The sequence below is a fragment of the Sabethes cyaneus genome, chromosome 3, assembly GCF_943734655.1.
Source record: "Sabethes cyaneus chromosome 3, idSabCyanKW18_F2, whole genome shotgun sequence".
NCBI classification, from domain to species: domain Eukaryota; kingdom Metazoa; phylum Arthropoda; class Insecta; order Diptera; family Culicidae; genus Sabethes; species Sabethes cyaneus.
The window spans coordinates 100,557,952-100,576,316 of record NC_071355.1 but is presented as its reverse complement, the minus strand read 5'-3'; the positions used below and the strand labels follow the sequence as shown (position 1 = coordinate 100,576,316).

The following is an 18,365-nucleotide window of genomic DNA, read 5'->3' as shown; positions in this document are numbered from 1 at the left end:
GAACAGAGAAAAAGGAAAAACATGAACAGAATTTGTGCGTTGTGTTCCAAAAATGAGATTACTTTAGATATTGTGAAAAAATCGGCGGAATCACTTGAAACTACCTTTGAATGCATGATCAGTATTTTCAACTTTCAGACGGTTTGTAACTTGTAACCGAATCTAGCACTACATATGTCGATTATATATCATATTTTTGATTTAGGAGCAGAAATTACCGAAATGTTGTTGTCAACAGTGTTTCAAAGATCTACGAACTGCTTACTTTTTCTACTGCCGAATTATGCAGTCGTTAAAAAATATGACCATGCCATCGACTTTTTCGGAGATAACGACAAAAGATCAGGATTACCAATACAAAATTTACAACTCAAGTCACCAAGCTGATATCGCTCCTTTGCAACATAACAACCATACAAGCGATCCTCAAAATATCCACTGTAGGTTTTGTAATAAGAAATTCAAAACAGTAAGAGGACTGGAACAACATATGTTTTATTGTAATCATACGGATAGCAACAAATGCTTACGATGTCATCTCTGTAGGCAAGATTTTAAATCAAAAGCAAATTACAAAAATCATATGAGGCATCATCAGGACTTCATATGCCGATTGTGTAACCGAGGTTGGATCACGGATGCACACCTACTGGAACATGTTAAAAATGCGCACACTGATCAACTTTTCCAGTGTGTAAAATGTACAAAAACAGAAAAAATGCGAAAAACTTTGAACAGACATCTAGGATTAGCACACGGAGTTTCCGCGTCCGAAGTTTACTGTGGCCATTGCTCAACTGAATTACCATTCGATAATATAATTGCATTGAATAAACACATTCACCATGAACACAAGCATTTAGAACAGCCAAGTTTAATGTGCAATGAATTGCTAAGCGTTTCACTGTTTCCCAAAGAATTAGAAAGCGGTTTAGAAATAGATAACGAGTACGCTAAACCAAGGCAAGTCGAAAATCAGGAAATATTTTTGCGCAATTTTAATCTCCTACGTACAAACCTAGAAGATAAACATGAGATACGGACTAACGCTTTGAACCATAACAAGATGATTCTCGAGGAATTTTTGGACGAAGCCTTTGAAAACGATCAAATATGGACAAAATATATCGAAGGCGGTGAAGAATATTTAATTGATAATTACGATTTTTATCTGGAAGGAAATACAACGCGTATTCTCAAAAAATACAAATGTCCTATGTGCGACGATGGTTTTGACAAACAGCATAATCTTACAGCGCACTTAGCTAAAATCCATGATATCGCATGTCTTATTTGCAATGACTGTGGTGCCAGTTTTAATAAAATTTCAGAATACAAAAACCATCGTCAAGATCATCTAAAGGAAAACGCACGTTTCAGGGAAAACATCATACCAGAAGCTGAAGAAGCACTTTCATTAGTAAAACACGAGGAAAAAACTTATGAAATTCAAGAAACAACAAACAGTTACAGTTTTCGTTGCAGACTCTGTGATAGAAGATTTATAAAAAAATGTAATCTAGAAAAGCATCATTGCTCTTATAACAATACCAATTTTCCTAACTGCAATGAAACCTATAAACCTTCACACTCCGAAGAAGATGCAGATATTCCAGAGAGTCTATTTTGCACGCTGTGTGATAAAAAGTTTAAGTCAATATCAGGATTGAAGTATCACCTAAAACGACACACAGATATCAAGGCGTTTTCTTGTTTATACTGCAACAAAAAGTTCACTGCTAATTCAAACCTTAATGCTCATATCCGTAACGTCCACAGCGAGCAGAAGAATCACGTTTGCAAAGATTGCAATATGCGATTTGCCGGCAAAGACCATTTGACTAAACATATTCGCTTCATACATCGTTTGGAACGTAATTTCCAGTGTTCTGAATGCCCAAAGAAATATTTTCAAAAGTCTCACTTGAATGATCACGTAGCTGCAACGCATATGGGATTTAAAGCATTCAGCTGCGAAATATGTACCACTTTCTACAGTTGCCGGGGTTCACTCAGAAGGCACATGATTAAATCTCATAAAGTTGTATGACGACAAATATTAGTTAATTAAAACTCTTGATTGGCTTTTTCTCTACTGCTGAAGATAGATCATTTGATAGTGTGTTGATATGAAAACATAAATAAAACGAATAAACGAATTTTGCGTCAGTTCGTCTATGAATCCGGTAGCACCCTCTGATAATTAAATGAAACTTGACCATTACAAATATTTTATAAAGTTTTTGTCCTTCCGGTGTTCGGCCACTGAAGGGGAGGGGCGAAAAAAAAACAGCAAATTTTTTAATCGAGCAAAAAAAGGGTTTTAAGCATTTTTATTTAAAGTTTAAACGTGAAAACCGAATCTATTCGTGCTTATAATATATACGTTATTATTTTCTATGCAAAAATCTAAGAAAAAAGACAAAAACAAAGAAAATTTTTTTGGACGGTTTTCGGAAATTCCATTGTTCGAATTTCCATTTCTGTAACGTGCTAGAAGCGTTAACTCAACTCGTACACTCATTTTTCGAGTTTTTTAGACTGTAGAGCCCACAGACAATTGATTTTATAAAAAGAAAATTTGACTCATATCTTTTTCTTTTTTCTTTTTTTCGGGTTATCCAACTGGTCGCTTAATAGCGTATAAAACTCTGCGCTGTGCCCTTTTGTGATGTCAACAAAGTGTCAGGGAGACCTCAAACATCAGTTCTACCTGACGAGACAGGCACTGTCGCCCACTAAAACACAGGTAGAGCCCCAAGCATAGCCGTCACGCCTATACCCGCAGACGGAGGTGTTTCGGCCCTGCGCGGACTCCACGAACTGACTCTAAGATCTCTCTGCCAAAGGCCGGAATGTCATATTTTAAATATAATGATGATGACGATGATGATGATAATGATGATGAGGAGAAGAAAAATGATAGATCGAATTTGTAAATGTGCTTTGGACTTTTTGTACCACTCGAGTTGCAAGATGTGGTATAGTGAAGAAGTGGAGGATTCGTCAGCTCCGTCTGACACTGGTCTTCAACCGCGCGTCCGCTTTCAGTTTTCCAACACAAACAACCACAAATGAACCAATAGGTAAGACAAATTTCGGAGCATTAGTGGTTATCAACTTACCAGGGCAAATTTAATCTTTCATCCCCTTAGCATTCACAGTGCATTCCCACGATACAAAGTAAATTGAGCGCAGCACAAGCTGGACGTTTGCGGTAGTCGACAGAAGCTTCAAAATATAGAGACTCGCCCGCCTTCCAACCCTCGAGACCAAAGTGCTGTAAAGCTCTGGGCTTAAACGTCTTTTTAAGACTCGACCCCTTCCCAACGACAGAGCCCGCGGGCGGCTATCAGAGCTCAGGACAGCCACGGGGCCAGTGCAAAAATCCTACTCTATCTAGCAGCACCGCCCAGCCGAAACTCGAACACGCGACACGAATTGACCTAATTTTCCCATCTACTACCTAAGAAGTGCTATTACCCGTAATCATTACAGAGTGGTCCTTCGGCATCCAATCGGATCTGGTATCCCGCTTGCATCCCCTTACTAACCCTAAGCCCCCGACCAACTCAATCAATCCGACATTTTTCGGAGATATTTGTGACAGTTGTGATAAATAGGAATGAATCCCAGAAAACTTCATCTATTGTTAGAGATCCCCATACTGGCCTTATTCTTAAACGGAATAAAAGCACTTTCTGAACAACGCAATACGCAACAATCACATTTGATAAATTTTTACCCCGAGTCCCACTTGAAAATGAAATCACAAAAGTATTTTGATATATACCCACATTCAGAAGTAAACGTGACCGCTGTTCATTTACTGATTAGTTAAAAAGCCCTACACCACGACAAGGTTCAGTTTTATCGTAGGGATAAAAAGAAAATTTGACTCATATCCTACAAATTATTTTTTTGCCCGCCGATTTTTCAAGCCAACTTCCAAGGGGGGGCGGGGGGTAAGACAAAACCTTTAAAAATGATTTGCAATGGCCTACTGTACGTCATGTAAATAAGCAACTTAGGACTTAGTTTTTCCGAGTTCGGGTCCAGGTTAACTTTTGAAAAGGACTAACTAGTTTTTCGTTTTGCCTTTCTACTATATAAATATATAGTATAAAGGTATAGAAATCACTAAAACCGGAAATGGAAAGAAGGTCCTGCGGGCCGAATGTCATACCATTCGACTCAGTTTCGAAAACTGAGCATTTTCTGTGTGTGTGTGTGTGTGTGTGTGTGTGTGTGTGTGTGTGTGTGTGTGTGTGTGTGTGTGTGTGTGTGTGTGTGTGTGTGTGTGTGTGTGTGTGTGTGTGTGTGTGTATGGGTGTGTGTGTATGTAACGCTTTCAATCTCACTCACTTTTCTCGGAGATGGCTGGACCGATTTTAATTCTGTTAGTGTCAAATGAAAGGTCTGGGTGTCCCATAGGTTCCTATTGAATTTCATTTTGATCGGACTTTTAGTTCAAAAGTTATGTATAAAAATACGAAAAATATGGGACTTCATTATCTCACAGGTCCCTTAACCGATTTGAACAAAATTGATTGCATATGAAAGAGGAGTCTTGCAAACCCTTAACTTCCAAATTTCATGACGATTGGCCTTGTAGTTTGAAAGTTACATAAAGAAATGTGAAAAAATAGTATTTAAAACATATTTTTGAAACATATAAACATTAATTCAATGACAAACATCACACATATTATTATTATTTGAAAATTACTGCTGAGATCTATCAAACGGAACCGAGTTATTTAAAATCGGACGGTTCATTCAAAAGTTATTCAAACTTTAACACTTGAGCACCGTATATTAAACCGTTAAAACGTGTGAAATCAAAACATATCAATCAAATGTATGTATGTATGTATGTATGTATGTAAGTATGTATGTATGTATGTATGTATGTATATATGCATATATGTATGTATATATGTATGTATGTATGTATGTATGTATGTATGTATGTATGTATGTATGTATGTATGTATGTAAGTATGTATGTCTGTATGTATATATGCATGTATGTATGTATATATGTGTGTATGTATGTATGTATGTATGTATGTACGTGTGTATGTGATGACAATTTTCAATTTTCTAATTTGCATTGAAATTCAAGAAAAGTGAGAAACATGTCAATTGTCTGAAGTTTTTGAAGCCTCTTAGTGGAATACGAACTCTGAAATTAAAGAAAAGAAAAAACTTTTACCGACTAAATTCCACTATTTAATATTCATTCGCGACAGATACGTATACGCTTTGAAATAAGACACTGATGAAGCCTGCACGTCGTAGGCGAACTACGTATCTGTTGCAAATAAATATTAAATAGTGGGATTCAATCGAAAAGTTTTTTCTTTTCTTTGGTTTAAGATTTCAATTGTCATTTTCTTCACTTGCTGTTACTCACAATTGTACAAGAAAAGCAAAAAGCGAAGAAAAGCAGTTTATTTAAGCATGTAGGTATAGGGGTGTATAGAATCAAAAATACTAGTGAGTTGATTTTTCCAAATAAATTTATACAAATTTCAAACAAATTTTGCGCATCAATCGATGCTCTTTTCAATCATTAGATATTAGGGATTAGAAATGTTATTTGAAAAATAGGAAGTAAACGGTGCACGGTAGTAATTTTGTAAGATTTGTTTTCGTTAGTGACATTTTAAAGGACAGATGTCTTATGTCATGTATCATGTTTTAATAAATAAATCCAAAATGACAAGCGCTGGAAATCATGTCGATCATATTTTTCATTCTCAAGCATGTTTATGGCGCAGTTTTTGCACTATTTTTCGGCTTCTTCTTGTTTTCCTAACCCTCTAACATTGTAAAAACAATGCGATCAGGCTATCTTTTCATGAAAGTACATTCAAAAGAGGCTCAAGTTTTGATTTTTATGCAAAAATAATGGTATTAATATCAAAATATCTAAAGATCTGCTGTGAACACATATTTCATATTGTCAATTCAAAACAAAACAGTCTAAGTTAGTAAGATACTGATGAAGGTCACACGTCGAGACCGAAATACGTATTTATCAATAAAACACAGTAGTAGAATTAAAGGATATAAATAACTTTTTGTTTTTCTCCTTTTTTATCAATTCAAAACAAGTTTCGTATGTGGCTCTGAAGTAGAGATGGTCGGGTATGAAAATTTGAATACCCGAACCCGACCCGTACCCGATTAAAAAAAATTAAAAACCCGTACCCGACCCGAACCCGCAAGTTTATTATTCTTGATACCCGAACCCGACCGCAACCCGTCGGGTACGGCACGGGTCCGGGTACCCGACCATCTTTAGTGTTAAACGTGGTCAATAGAGATACCCGACCCGACCCGTACCCGGTTTCAAAAACAAAAATTAAGAGCCCGTACCCGACCCGAACCCGCAAATTATTTTTTTTTCAATACCCGATCCCGACCCGAACCCGGCGGGTACGGGTACGGGTGCGGGTTTCGGGCAAATTTTCCGCTACCCGACCCGACGAGTTAAGGCCGTCTGTAGACCCGTTAGAGGGTTAATTTCTAATTTTCTATATATATTCATTCAAGTCTGCAAAAATTATCTTTTGTGTTAACATTATTTTTCTGTTCTGTTCAGATGTTTCTGAGAAATTAAATAATGATTATTGTGGCAGTAGAAAGACTAGGTCACGCCGCTAGGTGGATTAATTCGGGTTTTTCTTATAAAAAATATAGAGCAATTCCACGTGAAATCGGTAAATGACAAAATTTGAACCTTTTTAATTTAGATGAAAACTTTACAAACGTGTTTTATAGGAGAAAATATGCACCTTCCACAGGTTTTGGTGCCATTTTGATTCAAAACTTATTTTTAAACAGGGCGTATTTATTTTCATGTGTATTATGTTTTTGAAAGATTGTATCTCGAAAACTATCGATTGTCCTAAAATTATCTCTAAGCAAAAGTTGTAGAAAATAGATTTTTAATCATGAAACAAATAGGCACTGAAAGATATATTAACAATTTTTCAAAAAATTGAAAATGAAACTTAAAATAAGAGATACCAATAATATACCATTTTTGAAAATCTTTAAATTTTTTTTGGAAAAAAATAGAAGTAATTTGCAGTTTTTTGAAAGTTATTCTGAGACGGAGCAACTTTCATGAACGGACTTCGTAGAATAACAACCTTTTTCCAAATTGGGATTTTCAAGTAATATATGAATTTTTAATACAAATAACAATTCTTTATGTCATTTACAACAAAATTGGTCATAATAATTATTTTACTAAACGCAGCCGTTTTCGAGATATTCGGAGAAAAAATTGGATTTATTTTAATTTTTAATTTTAAACACGCCTTTTTCATTGTTACTCCTGTTTCTACAAAATTTTCAATAACTACATTTAATTTTCTACAACTTAGCCGAATTCAGGGATACCTCGATACAAGACAGCCTCGTTATAAAACAACCTCGATATAAGACAGTTCGATATAAGGCAATTTTTGTCTTACATCGTACAAATCCCTTTGACCTAGCTGGTAACGATACCATAGCTAATTTTCCATTCCAAAATCGGCGCCACGAAGATGTTTATTATTTCAAAATAACCCTAAAAATTGTACGAAACTAAAAGTTCAAACAATAATAAACAGTGCAATAAGCGTAATCCTCAACACAGAGCAAAATAGGCGACCGCTAATGCTATTTTTGACGTAGGACTACGTCTTTGTTTACTATACTGGGACTGGGTAGCACTTTGTGAAAACGAAAATAGAAGTGTAACGTTTGAATGAAAGATTTCAAATGTTAATAACTACTAAACTACTGAACGAAACTGAACAATTTATATGTCATTGGATAGATAAAATGTTAATATTTTTTGAAACAATGGTTCTACAATTGATGAAGGGACGGTAGGGAAAGAAATGAAAATTTTTGGTGAAGGTGGGGAAGAGCGGAAAGGAAGGGGGGGGGGGGGGGGGTATTGGGAGCTATGCTTGACAAGTAGTCATTTTGACTCCTACCTTTTGTCCAATACTACTTGTCAAGCATAGCTACCAATATCCCCCCCCCCTTCCTTTCCGCTCTTCCCCACCTTCACCAAAAATTTTCATTTCTTTCCCTACCGTCCCTTCATCAATTGTAGAACCATCGTTTCAAAAAATATTAATATCTATGTATGACCGCATTTCAAGGTCAAGACTAAAAACTTGAGATTGTCTATAGATAAAATTACCAGCAATTTTATAAGGGGGTAAGAGAGCTATTTTAAGAAGGGCGTAAGAGGGGAGGCTCCCATACAAATGAAACACAAATTTCCTCAAAACTCTCTAGAACTAATCAAGCAAATGGAACCAAATTTGGCATATGGGGGTTTTTGAAGGCATGAATTTATTGTGAATTTATTTGTTTTATGATGGTTTGACACCCCTCACCCCTGTGCTAGGATGATAAGGACTCTTATACAAATAAAACAGAAATTGGTCATTCATTACCATTTCAACCTTTATGATACACACGAGTGATTTTTAAAAGAAATCTCTATGTCTCAAAGGTTGCAGGCGTTGTACTTATGAACCGCCATCCAAAGCCACCATTGCATTATTTTCAAAGCCACCATTGCATTAAATGAAGAATTGAATCTGAATATTTTGATCTGAAAATATTTTAAACATTCACTTAAACAATGGCACACACAGATTCTTATAAACATACATATGCCAGAAATGCAGTTTACATTAGTCTTTGATCTGATGATCTGATATAGTCCTACGTCACTCTTTCGTACATCCCTTAGGGCTGTATACCTTTTAGCTTTTTTTTGAAAATATGTTTCGATATAAGACAACTTTTTGAAATTATAAATGGTCTTATATCGAGATATCCCTGTACACCTTATTAATTCAACCTTTCGCTTTTAAGTTGTGGGTTTGGAAAACTATATCTGAAAAAACTGGACACACTGATTAGTTAATAACTTTTTACCGCGTGAGTAAACATAACAGAAATTTTAACTTAAAATAGTTGAAAGTATGTTGTTTGTATCGGTAGAGTTTTAACAAAATAGATTTAATCTCTTAAACAGTGATATTTTTGGAACAAGAGAGTAAGAGAGTACGCAAAAAGCTTTGGGTACTTTCTTCGAAAATCCAAATGCTTCTCATCGTTGGAACGGTAAACAGTTCAGAATCGAACACTTAACCGTATCCCAGAACTAGATTAGATAACATGCTTATTTTAGCTTCCTTTTACGCTTATTTTGCTTATTATATCCACGTGGACACACAAGGGAGGGGGAGGGGTTTATGTCAATCTCCACACTTGTCCACGGAGAGGGAGGGAAAGTTGAAAATCGGCATGTGTTGCGACGTGCAATCGAAGCATCCCTACTTAGCCGTTACAAAGCTAGTAAACGCAACCGTAACGTGAGCGACGCAGTGGTTTCGTGTGCCGTTAAATAGCCATCTGCCCATTCGTTGCCAGACTAGCAGAGACGTCAGTTGAACGGGAGTGAGTAATGGATACAGATAGTTAAAATAACCTTTTACATTTACAATAAATTACGTTATTTAGTTAAATTCTTGCCGCCCAGTTGCCTTCGAGGTATGACACTGGCCTAATAACCCAACAAACAATTTTTTTAATAATAGTTTATTCAACCATTGTTCAGCTAATTACCGGGTAACAAGCGCTTGATAAGCTGTTATTCAACAAAAATGTTTGTTGGGAAGCCAGTCGTCGTATGTTCGAATCTCCACTGGGAGAGGCTGTCAGAGTCAATAGGATCGTAGCAACTGGCCCTGCAATTGTCCTGCACTCTAACAGCTGGCTGCGAAGTCTGTCGTATAAGTATCCCCGGAAACAGATACCATTAAAGCGTTAGGTATTCTTTGCGACCCTTCTAAAGATGTTTTCTTTTACAAGCTCAAGTTTAACATGCACAAACCTAACACTAAGCGTCAGATCTTGTCAGACACCGCTCGACTATTCGACCCTCTTGGTTGGATAGCGCCAGTTGTCGTCCGTATCAAGATTCTAAACCAATCATCGGCTTTTGGATTTATCTTGGGATGACCCACTTCCTGCCGTTATCAAGCATGAGTGGAACAAAATCAAAATGAGTTTGCCATCGTTAATTGAAAACATGGATAGTGAATCATGATAGGCGCATGCAATTGCACGGTTTTTCTTACGCATCAGAGGCCGCGTATACAGTCGTATATGCTAGATCGGTAGATAGTGAAGGTAATATATACGTTTCGGTAGCGGCCAGCAAGACCAAAATGGTTCCCATTCGTCAAGTATCTCTGCCAAGGTTGGAGTTGAATGTTGCGGCTCTGTTGGTCGAGCTTTTGAAAAATATCCTCGAAGCCTGAGCCATCGCGCATTTAGAGGTCACCATTCACGCCAGCACTGATTCTAAAATAGTGCTCGAGTGGTTATCGCATCCACAGAAATGGAAGACATGTATTACTAATCGCACATCGACAATAATGGACTTCTTACCGCGCAGCGCGTGGAACCATGTATCGTCTACGGATAATCCCGCCGATTGCGCCTCGCGTGGCGTATTCTCGGCAGATCAGTGCAACATGATTTGTGGTGGTTTGGCCCGAAGTGGTTACAAAGGAATGAAGAAGAGTGGAAGGTCGAACCGATTCCACCTTTGTCAGAGGAAAACGTTTACGAGGAAAAACGAGAATTTAAGTGTTTGACAGTGGCGGTTGAAACAGTATCAACGTTCCAAATTGAAACATATATTTTAGATCGATACTCGTCTTTAGTGCTGGTGAGAAAGGTAGCTAGCGTAGGTGAACCGATTCAAAGTAAATCTATTATCGAAAATAATAAGAACATTAAAGCTACAGGGCGACCTAACGCCTTCCGAAATACATCAAGCAGATCTCCAATTAGCACAGTGTGCCCAACACGAAAAGTTTGGTCATGATATTAAAAAAATACGTAAAGGTTTAGAATCAAACAACGCTCAACTCAAATCTGTTTGTCCGTTTTTGGATGGCTCTGGCACGTTGCGTGTTTTAGGCAGGCTGGAAAACTCATATCTATCATATGAAAGATGTCATCCAATAATACTCCCAAAGGTCCACCGGTAATACAGCGCTACTGATCCTTGATCAGCATTTACGAAATCTCCATGCTGGAGCAACCCTGGTAAAACCATCTCTAAACCAGCGCTATTGGGTGCTGAGCTGTTACACAGCGGTTAATTCTGTAATAAATGGTTGTGTGTTGTGCATACGTTAGAAAGCGAAGACTGTAAACTGTGCAGTGCAAAACAACTCATGGGTAGTTTGCCAGCAATAAGGGACGATTCAAATATGACGTCCACCAAATTTCTGCTTTTTTAGACCCCCCCTCCCCCCTCTGTCCGATTGTGTCACAAAACTCAACCCCCCTCCCCCCCTTGGACGTCACACAAACTCAAAATAAAAATGAAAAGCGTGTTGAAAGTAAAAAGTGGTTTATAAAAATAGGTTAACCTTTTAAGAGTTAATGTAAGATTAAAAAAAAATGTAGAAAATAACAATTAATAAAAAATAATATCTGCGAACAAGGGCTCTAACATCATTCAATTGCAAATTGTTACAAATCAATGAAGAAATATAGCTTTGGTTTCAATTGAAGTAGCACGGCTCCGCTTCAAAACAAGCTTCAATCTGCGAAGCAGGTTTCACTACATCGTGACGATAGCTTTTAGAGTTCATTGTACTTTTCTATCCAATATTTAGTAAAATGATAGAAACTTTGATTGCAAATGAACTGAAATTGATGTGTAAATTGATCCTTCAATGTAACGCGTGGTCTATCTAGTTATCATTGACAAATTGTGCCTGACTTTCAAGTGCCGTCAGCTGGAACAATAAGTTCGAAAATCGAAATAAATCAATGAGTGATCAATCAATGAGTGCAATTTTTTTCGACGGATGTCACTTTTGCCTAGACTCCGTCCCCCCCCCCCCCCTTTGTCACAACCTGTTACAAAATTGACACCCCCCTCCCCCTATAAGCAATGGACGTCATTATTGAATGATCCCTAAGGACATGTGAAGGAAGAGCATTCGAAAACGTGGGAGTGGACTACGCCGGACCAATCATTATTCGTTCGAGTACACTGCAGTCATCTAAAACGGTTAAGGAATACGCTGCTGTATTTGTCTGTCTGACAACAAAAGCGGTACACCTGGAAGCGGTTACTGACCTTTCAACCAGCACTTTCACTCAGTCAGCTGTGGTCGGATAACAGCACTAATTTCATCGGTGCCGATCGGCAGCTACGAGAGAGTTTTGCGGTCATTGAATTCTAGCTCGGAAATAGAACAATATGTCAGCCGCTTGGGAATCAAATGGTCGCTCATAACTCCCAATGCCCCTAACATGGCACAATGGGTCAGAAAAATAAAATTCCGGGACAGAACTATTTGCGATGAAACGGCATGTCTCAGCTCAATGTGTTTTTCGGCAACGTTTTTTAATAAAAAAATGATACATCTTTTGAAGGGGTCGTACAATATTTAGGTGTTACCTTAACAAAAATTCAAGTAATAACTTATTGAGTAATTTTTTTTCACCTTTTTGGTTTCAAAATATTAAAGATAAACCAATTTCAAGTATTTTTTCTGAACATATCAAACTTCTACCTTTTATCTATTTTCAGCAATAGACCTTTGTTTATAAACGACCTTTCAAATCACATTTCTTCTTGTAACATGTTTATTTCTACAGATAGCTCAATGCGATGTTCTAGAAAACACCTTTCTAGAAATGAAAGATATAACTCAAACGCATTATTAAAATTATAGATTATATATATTAATTGCGAACAAGTTTTTCAGGATAGCAAAACGGCTTTGATTAACGCTAACATTTTAGAATTCTGTGATCCAAAAAAGCAAATAGTGGTTGATAGTGATGCAGGTTATGGACTTGGTGGAGTGATTACGCATTTGGTTAATGGTACGGAAAAAACAAATTGCTTTACATCGTTTTCAAAGTACAGCAAGCTTACCCTATTCTTCACTTGGAAGCTTTGGCATTAGTGAGCACTATTAAAAAATTCAATAAGTTTTTATATAGTCAGTTTCACAGTTTACACCGATCACAAGCCACTTGTTGGCATTTTTGGAAAAGTGAGCAAAAATTCAATTTATGCTACTAGATTACAGCGATACATTTTGGAATTGTCTATCTATGACAACATATGCTACCGACCGTCAGCTCAAATGTGTAACGCTGATTTTTGTTCACGTTTTCCGCTTACTCAGGGTGTTCCAATTGAGCTCGACAAGGATTATGTGAAGAGTACAAATTTTACTCAGGAGTTTCGAATAGATTATTCCAAAATTGCTACAGAAACAAGTTGAGATTCATTTTTATTGCGGTTAATATCTTACTATCAGAATGGTTGGCCTGAAAGAATAGATTAGGATTTAGTAAATATCCATTCTAATCGACATGATTTAGAGTTTGTTGACGGATGTTTGATTTTTCAAGACAGAGTAGTTATTCCTAAATCCATGCAAAAAGCTGTGTTGAAATTATTGCATGAAAATCATTCTGGTATAGTAAAAATGAAGCAGTTGGCTCGCAGATCAGTTTATTGGTCCGGTATCAATGCAGCAATTGAGTCTTATGTGCAATCCTGTGATTCTTGCAATAGAATGGCGGTGATTCCTAAAAATGTTATAAATTCGCATTGGGCTCCTTCTGTTCGTCCATTTAGTAGAATTCACGCTGATTTTTTCTACTTTGATAAAAGGATGTTTTTGTTAATCGTAGATAGTTTCTCTAAATGGATAGAGATCGAATGAATGAAGTTTGGAACTGATGCAAATAAAGTCTTAAGAAAATTTATTGCTATTTTCGCTAGGTTTGGTCTTCCCGATGTTGTGGTTACTGATGGCGGTCCACCTTTCAATTCCTCAGAGTTTACATTATTTTTAAAAAGGCAAGGAATACTTGTGATGAAAAGTCCTCCTTACAATCCTTTCAATAACGGGCAGGCCGAAGGGTCCGTTAGGATTGTTAAGGATGTATTAAAGAAATTTCTACTCGATCACGAGGTGAGGAAGATGGATACGCAAGATCAAATCAATTTATTTCTCATTTATTATAGGAATTCATGTTCACCCAAGGATGGAAGTTTTCCATCCAAGAAAATATTTGTATTGAGTTTGCTGACGTTTGCCGCACGCACACATCGACGCGCGATTTGTTGTTGCTGTTGTTAGATTTTACACGTTTGTTTATGTTTTCCCCCAGTTATACCCCGGTAAAAAATATACGTTTGAGTGAAAAACGATAAGTTTTTGTAGCCTTTTGCACTGGGCTTAGTAAGCTCTATATACTCCAAACATTCTATTAGATTTAATTAATCCTAAAAAGCTAATTAAACTAAAGAAAACTGACGATTCACTTGATGATATAAATATTAACCAAAGAAACTGTGATACTTATAACTTGACTTTTTTGCTTAACGTAAGAACAACTTAACACGAACAAACAAGACACATCACTTATGGTTCTTACAAAACATTAAAATTACCTTTTTCGCTAACCGGTTTCGGGTTTAATCCAACCAACCCATCTACGGAGCCGTGGTCGACTGCATACGCATTGTGATTTGTTGTCTGCTACAGATTCAATTTCGTCAGTTGGAAGAGAGGCGATGAGATGAGCGCCTCATCTTCATTCATTAAAAGTCGATCGGCGGTGCTGATGTACATCGATTCCCACGCATTTAAATGAGAGGATTTTCTCACATTTTTTAGCAGCTTTGCGTTCCCCCAATCAATTTCATGTTGGAGGCAGATAGAATGCATCGCTACACTCGAATCATTGGTCCTTTCATTTTCCACAGCTTTTTTATGTTCTTTTAGCCGAGTTTTAAATTTTCGACGGGTTTGTCCGATATACACCGCTGGGCAATCCTTACAGGGGATTTCGTAGATACCCGACCGTTCTTCGGGCGGAACTTTGTCCTTTTGATTGTTTAGAAGCTCCTGTAATGTATTACCGCTTTTATGAACCACATGGAAGCCGTGCCGCTTGAGAATTTTCCTAATGTGGTTCGTCACTTTAGGGTAAAATGGTAAACTGATTCTGTGGATTTGCTCTTTTTCCGGCTGTAAAGTGGTGGTGTCTTGACGCCGTTTTTACGGATATGTTTACCGATTATTATATCCACAAAACTCTTGTCGTACCCGTTTAATTCAGCCGCTTTCTGAATTTTTTGGCTTTCGGCTGCAAAGTCCTCCCTCTCCATGGGTATATTGACCAGGCGGTGCGCCATAGAGTGAAAGGCTGCTTGTTTTTGGGCCCCGAAGTGATTCGAGTCCGTAGTAATGTAGCGGTCTGTAGATGTTGGTTTGCGGAAAATGCTGAACTTCAGAGTCTTCCTTTCTGGTAATCAGCAGGTCCAAAAATGGTAACTTTCCATCTACTTCTCGCTCCACAGTGAATTTTATTTTTTCATGCTGGGTGTTTAACCAATTTAGTGTTTGGGGTAGGTAGCGTTCTTTAACTATAGCGTAGATATCGTCAACATACCGTTTCCACACACGTGCGAAAAGTTTTTCCGTTTTCAGCTTATCCTCAAAATCACTCATAAAGAGTTCCGCCAGAAGTGGAGAAATTTTACTACCCATGCTAAGGCCGTGGATTTGTTTGTAGTATCTGCCTCTAAACACAAAATAATTTTGGTCCATGCACTGTTTTGCAACGGAAACATAAGCCTCTATGTGGTTGTGTGGGGCTCGGCTACGTTCTAAGTGATATCGTAGGCTTTGAAGAGCATCTGGTGCTGGCACGCTTGGGAATAGAGCACTAACATCAAACGACACCAGAATTTCTCCCCTTGTTACTACCACATCCTCTATTTGACTCGTAAGTTCGAAATAATTTTGGTCCATGCACTGTTTTGCAACGGAAACATAAGCCTCTATGTGGTTGTGTGGGGCTCGGCTACGCTCTAAGTGATATCGTAGGCTTTGAAGAGCATCTGGTACTGGCACGCTTGGGAATAGAGCACTAACATCAAGTCAAATAGTCAAATCGAGTCAAATAGAGGATGTGGTAGTAAAAAGGGGAGAAATTCTGGTGTCGTTAGAACACTTAGAACGTAGCCGAACCCCACACAACCACATAGAGGCTTATGTTTCCGTTGCAAAACAGTGCATGGACCAAAATTATTTTGTGTTTAGAGGCAGATACTACAAACAAATCCACGGCCTTAGCATGGGTATGGGTAGTAAAATTTCTCCACTTCTGGCGGAACTCTTTATGAGTGATTTTGAGGATAAGCTGAAAACGGAAAAACTTTTCGCACGTGTGTGGAAACGGTATGTTGACGATATCTACGCTATAGTTAAAGAACGCTACCTACCCCAAACACTAAATTGGTTAAACACCCAGCATGAAAAAATAAAATTCACTGTGGAGCGAGAAGTAGATGGAAAGTTACCATTTTTGGACCTGTTGATTACCAGAAAGGAAGACAATACTCTGAAGTTCAGCATTTTCCGCAAACCAACATCTACAGACCGCTACATTACTACGGACTCGAATCACTTCGGGGCCCAAAAACAAGCAGCCTTTCACTCTATGGCGCACCGCCTGGTCAATATACCCATGGAGAGGGAGGACTTTGCAGCCGAAAGCCAAAAAATTCAGAAAGCGGCTGAATTAAATGGGTACGACAAGAGTTTTGTGGATAAAATAATCGGTAAACATATCCGTAAAAAACAGCGTCAAGATACCACCACTTTACAGCCGGAAAAAGAGCAAATCCACAGAATCAGTTTACCATTTTACCCTAAAGTGACGAACCACATTAGGAAAATTCTCAAGCGGCATGGCTTCCATGTGGTTCATAAAAGCGGTAATACATTACAGGAGCTTCTAAACAATCAAAAGGACAAAGTTCCGCCCGAAGAACGGTCGGGTATCTACGAAATCCCCTGTAAGGATTGCCCAGCGGTGTATATCGGACAAACCCGTCGAAAATTTAAAACTCGGCTAAAAGAACATAAAAAAGCTGTGGAAAATGAAAGGACCAATGATTCGAGTGTAGCGATGCATTCTATCTGCCTCCAACATGAAATTGATTGGGGGAACGCAAAGCTGCTAAAAAATGTGAGAAAATCCTCTCATTTAAATGCGTGGGAATCGATGTACATCAGCACCGCCGATCGACTTTTAATGAATGAAGATGAGGCGCTCATCTCATCGCCTCTCTTCCAACTGACGAAATTGAATCTGTAGCAGACAACAAATCACAATGCGTATGCAGTCGACCACCGCTCCGTAAATGGGTTGGATTAAACCCGAAACCGGTTAGCGAAAAAGGTAATTTTAATGTTTTGTAAGAACCATAAGTGATGTGTCTTGTTTGTTCGTGAAACTGTGATATTACAAGTAATAACAAAAAGGTTTCTCCTGATCCGATAACTAATCTACAGTTAGGAGATACAATTTGATATAGGAATAATAACCCCAAAGAGATTTCTAGGTTGGTGAAAGCAAAATTTATAAAACAATGTTCTCCTATGACATTTTAGATATTTATCGGAAACATGAGTGCGTCTAAACATTATGGCTCCGTGCAGAGAAGTCTGCAAACGCAAAAGGCTGGATTCGGAGGAGGAATTCATTAGGATTCCTAATGAGAATTCTGCAAAAAAGTTACGCAATGTTGGTGGTAGAGATCAGGCGAGTTCGTCGCCTAGGCGTTCTAAGAGATTGCTAGAACGGAGGAAACAAATGAATAATTAAGAAGTGATATTATTTACATATTTTGGTTTTATGATGTTGAAGTTAATGAGGGAAGTGGCATATATGCACGCAATCGAAAATGATTAAATTTATATAAAATTTAAGAGCGTATTCAGTGAATTTTCGAAAAAATTACAACATAGGTGATTTTAATAGATTACAAACAAATCTTATCGATTAAGAGTTGTATTTTTTAAAAGCATGAGAATTGTGGTATACTTAATGGTTCAGTAAAAGCGAAGCCCTATCAGTTTTATATTCTCTCTTATGCTCTTTCGAAGATATCAATCTGATATCAATATCAATACATGTAAAGATGTACGAATAAAACCCGCTGTGTGGGACTCGCAAAAGTTAGTTTATTTTGATACTCGTAACTTGGTGAAACTCCTGTTCTGTACGTCCGCATACCGAAACTCCAGTTAATAGTACATAATAAGTAAAAGAGATTTTTATGCCTATTCGCTCTTACACGAAAACCCATGCCGAACTGTCAGAACTTGCGTGAAAACAAAAGCAAAAATACTTCCTTCTCTCTTTTTCTCACACAAAATCCAACCAAATATCAGCAATTTCGAAGTCCCGAATGAGCG

The 18,365-nt window shown here is 37.7% G+C and overlaps 2 protein-coding genes across 3 annotated transcripts; both read left to right on the top strand.

The window, feature by feature from the left end:
• LOC128743299 (zinc finger protein 26-like) lies at nucleotides 1-2,956 on the top strand. 2 transcript variants are annotated; one of them, XM_053839853.1, is made up of 2 exons: nucleotides 1-141; nucleotides 206-2,095. In XM_053839853.1, exons 1-2 carry the CDS (start codon nucleotides 22-24, stop codon nucleotides 2,048-2,050), a joined length of 1,965 nt encoding a protein of 654 aa, XP_053695828.1. In that variant the 5' UTR covers nucleotides 1-21; the 3' UTR covers nucleotides 2,051-2,095. The 2 variants fall into 2 exon arrangements, 1 of the variants encoding a protein (XP_053695828.1); XR_008412294.1 differs by lacking the exon at nucleotides 206-2,095 and adding an exon at nucleotides 2,641-2,956 and having other exon boundaries at nucleotides 41-141.
• A 13,280-nt stretch (nucleotides 2,957-16,236) lies between these two features.
• Nucleotides 16,237-17,262, top strand: LOC128739929 (uncharacterized). Its single transcript, XM_053835430.1, has one exon. The coding sequence runs from the start codon at nucleotides 16,237-16,239 to the stop codon at nucleotides 17,260-17,262; it is 1,026 nt and encodes a 341-aa protein (XP_053691405.1).
• The last annotated feature ends 1,103 nt before the right edge of the window (nucleotides 17,263-18,365 follow it).

Coding starts and splice junctions, on each gene's coding strand:
- LOC128743299 (XM_053839853.1), top strand. CDS start 22: ATGAACAGAATTTGTGCGTTGTGTTCCAAAAATGAGATTACTTTAGAT. Junction 142..205: donor GTATTTTCAACTTTCAGACG/GTTTGTAACTTG, acceptor TTTTTGATTTAG/GAGCAGAAATTACCGAAATG.
- LOC128739929 (XM_053835430.1), top strand. CDS start 16,237: ATGGGTATGGGTAGTAAAATTTCTCCACTTCTGGCGGAACTCTTTATG.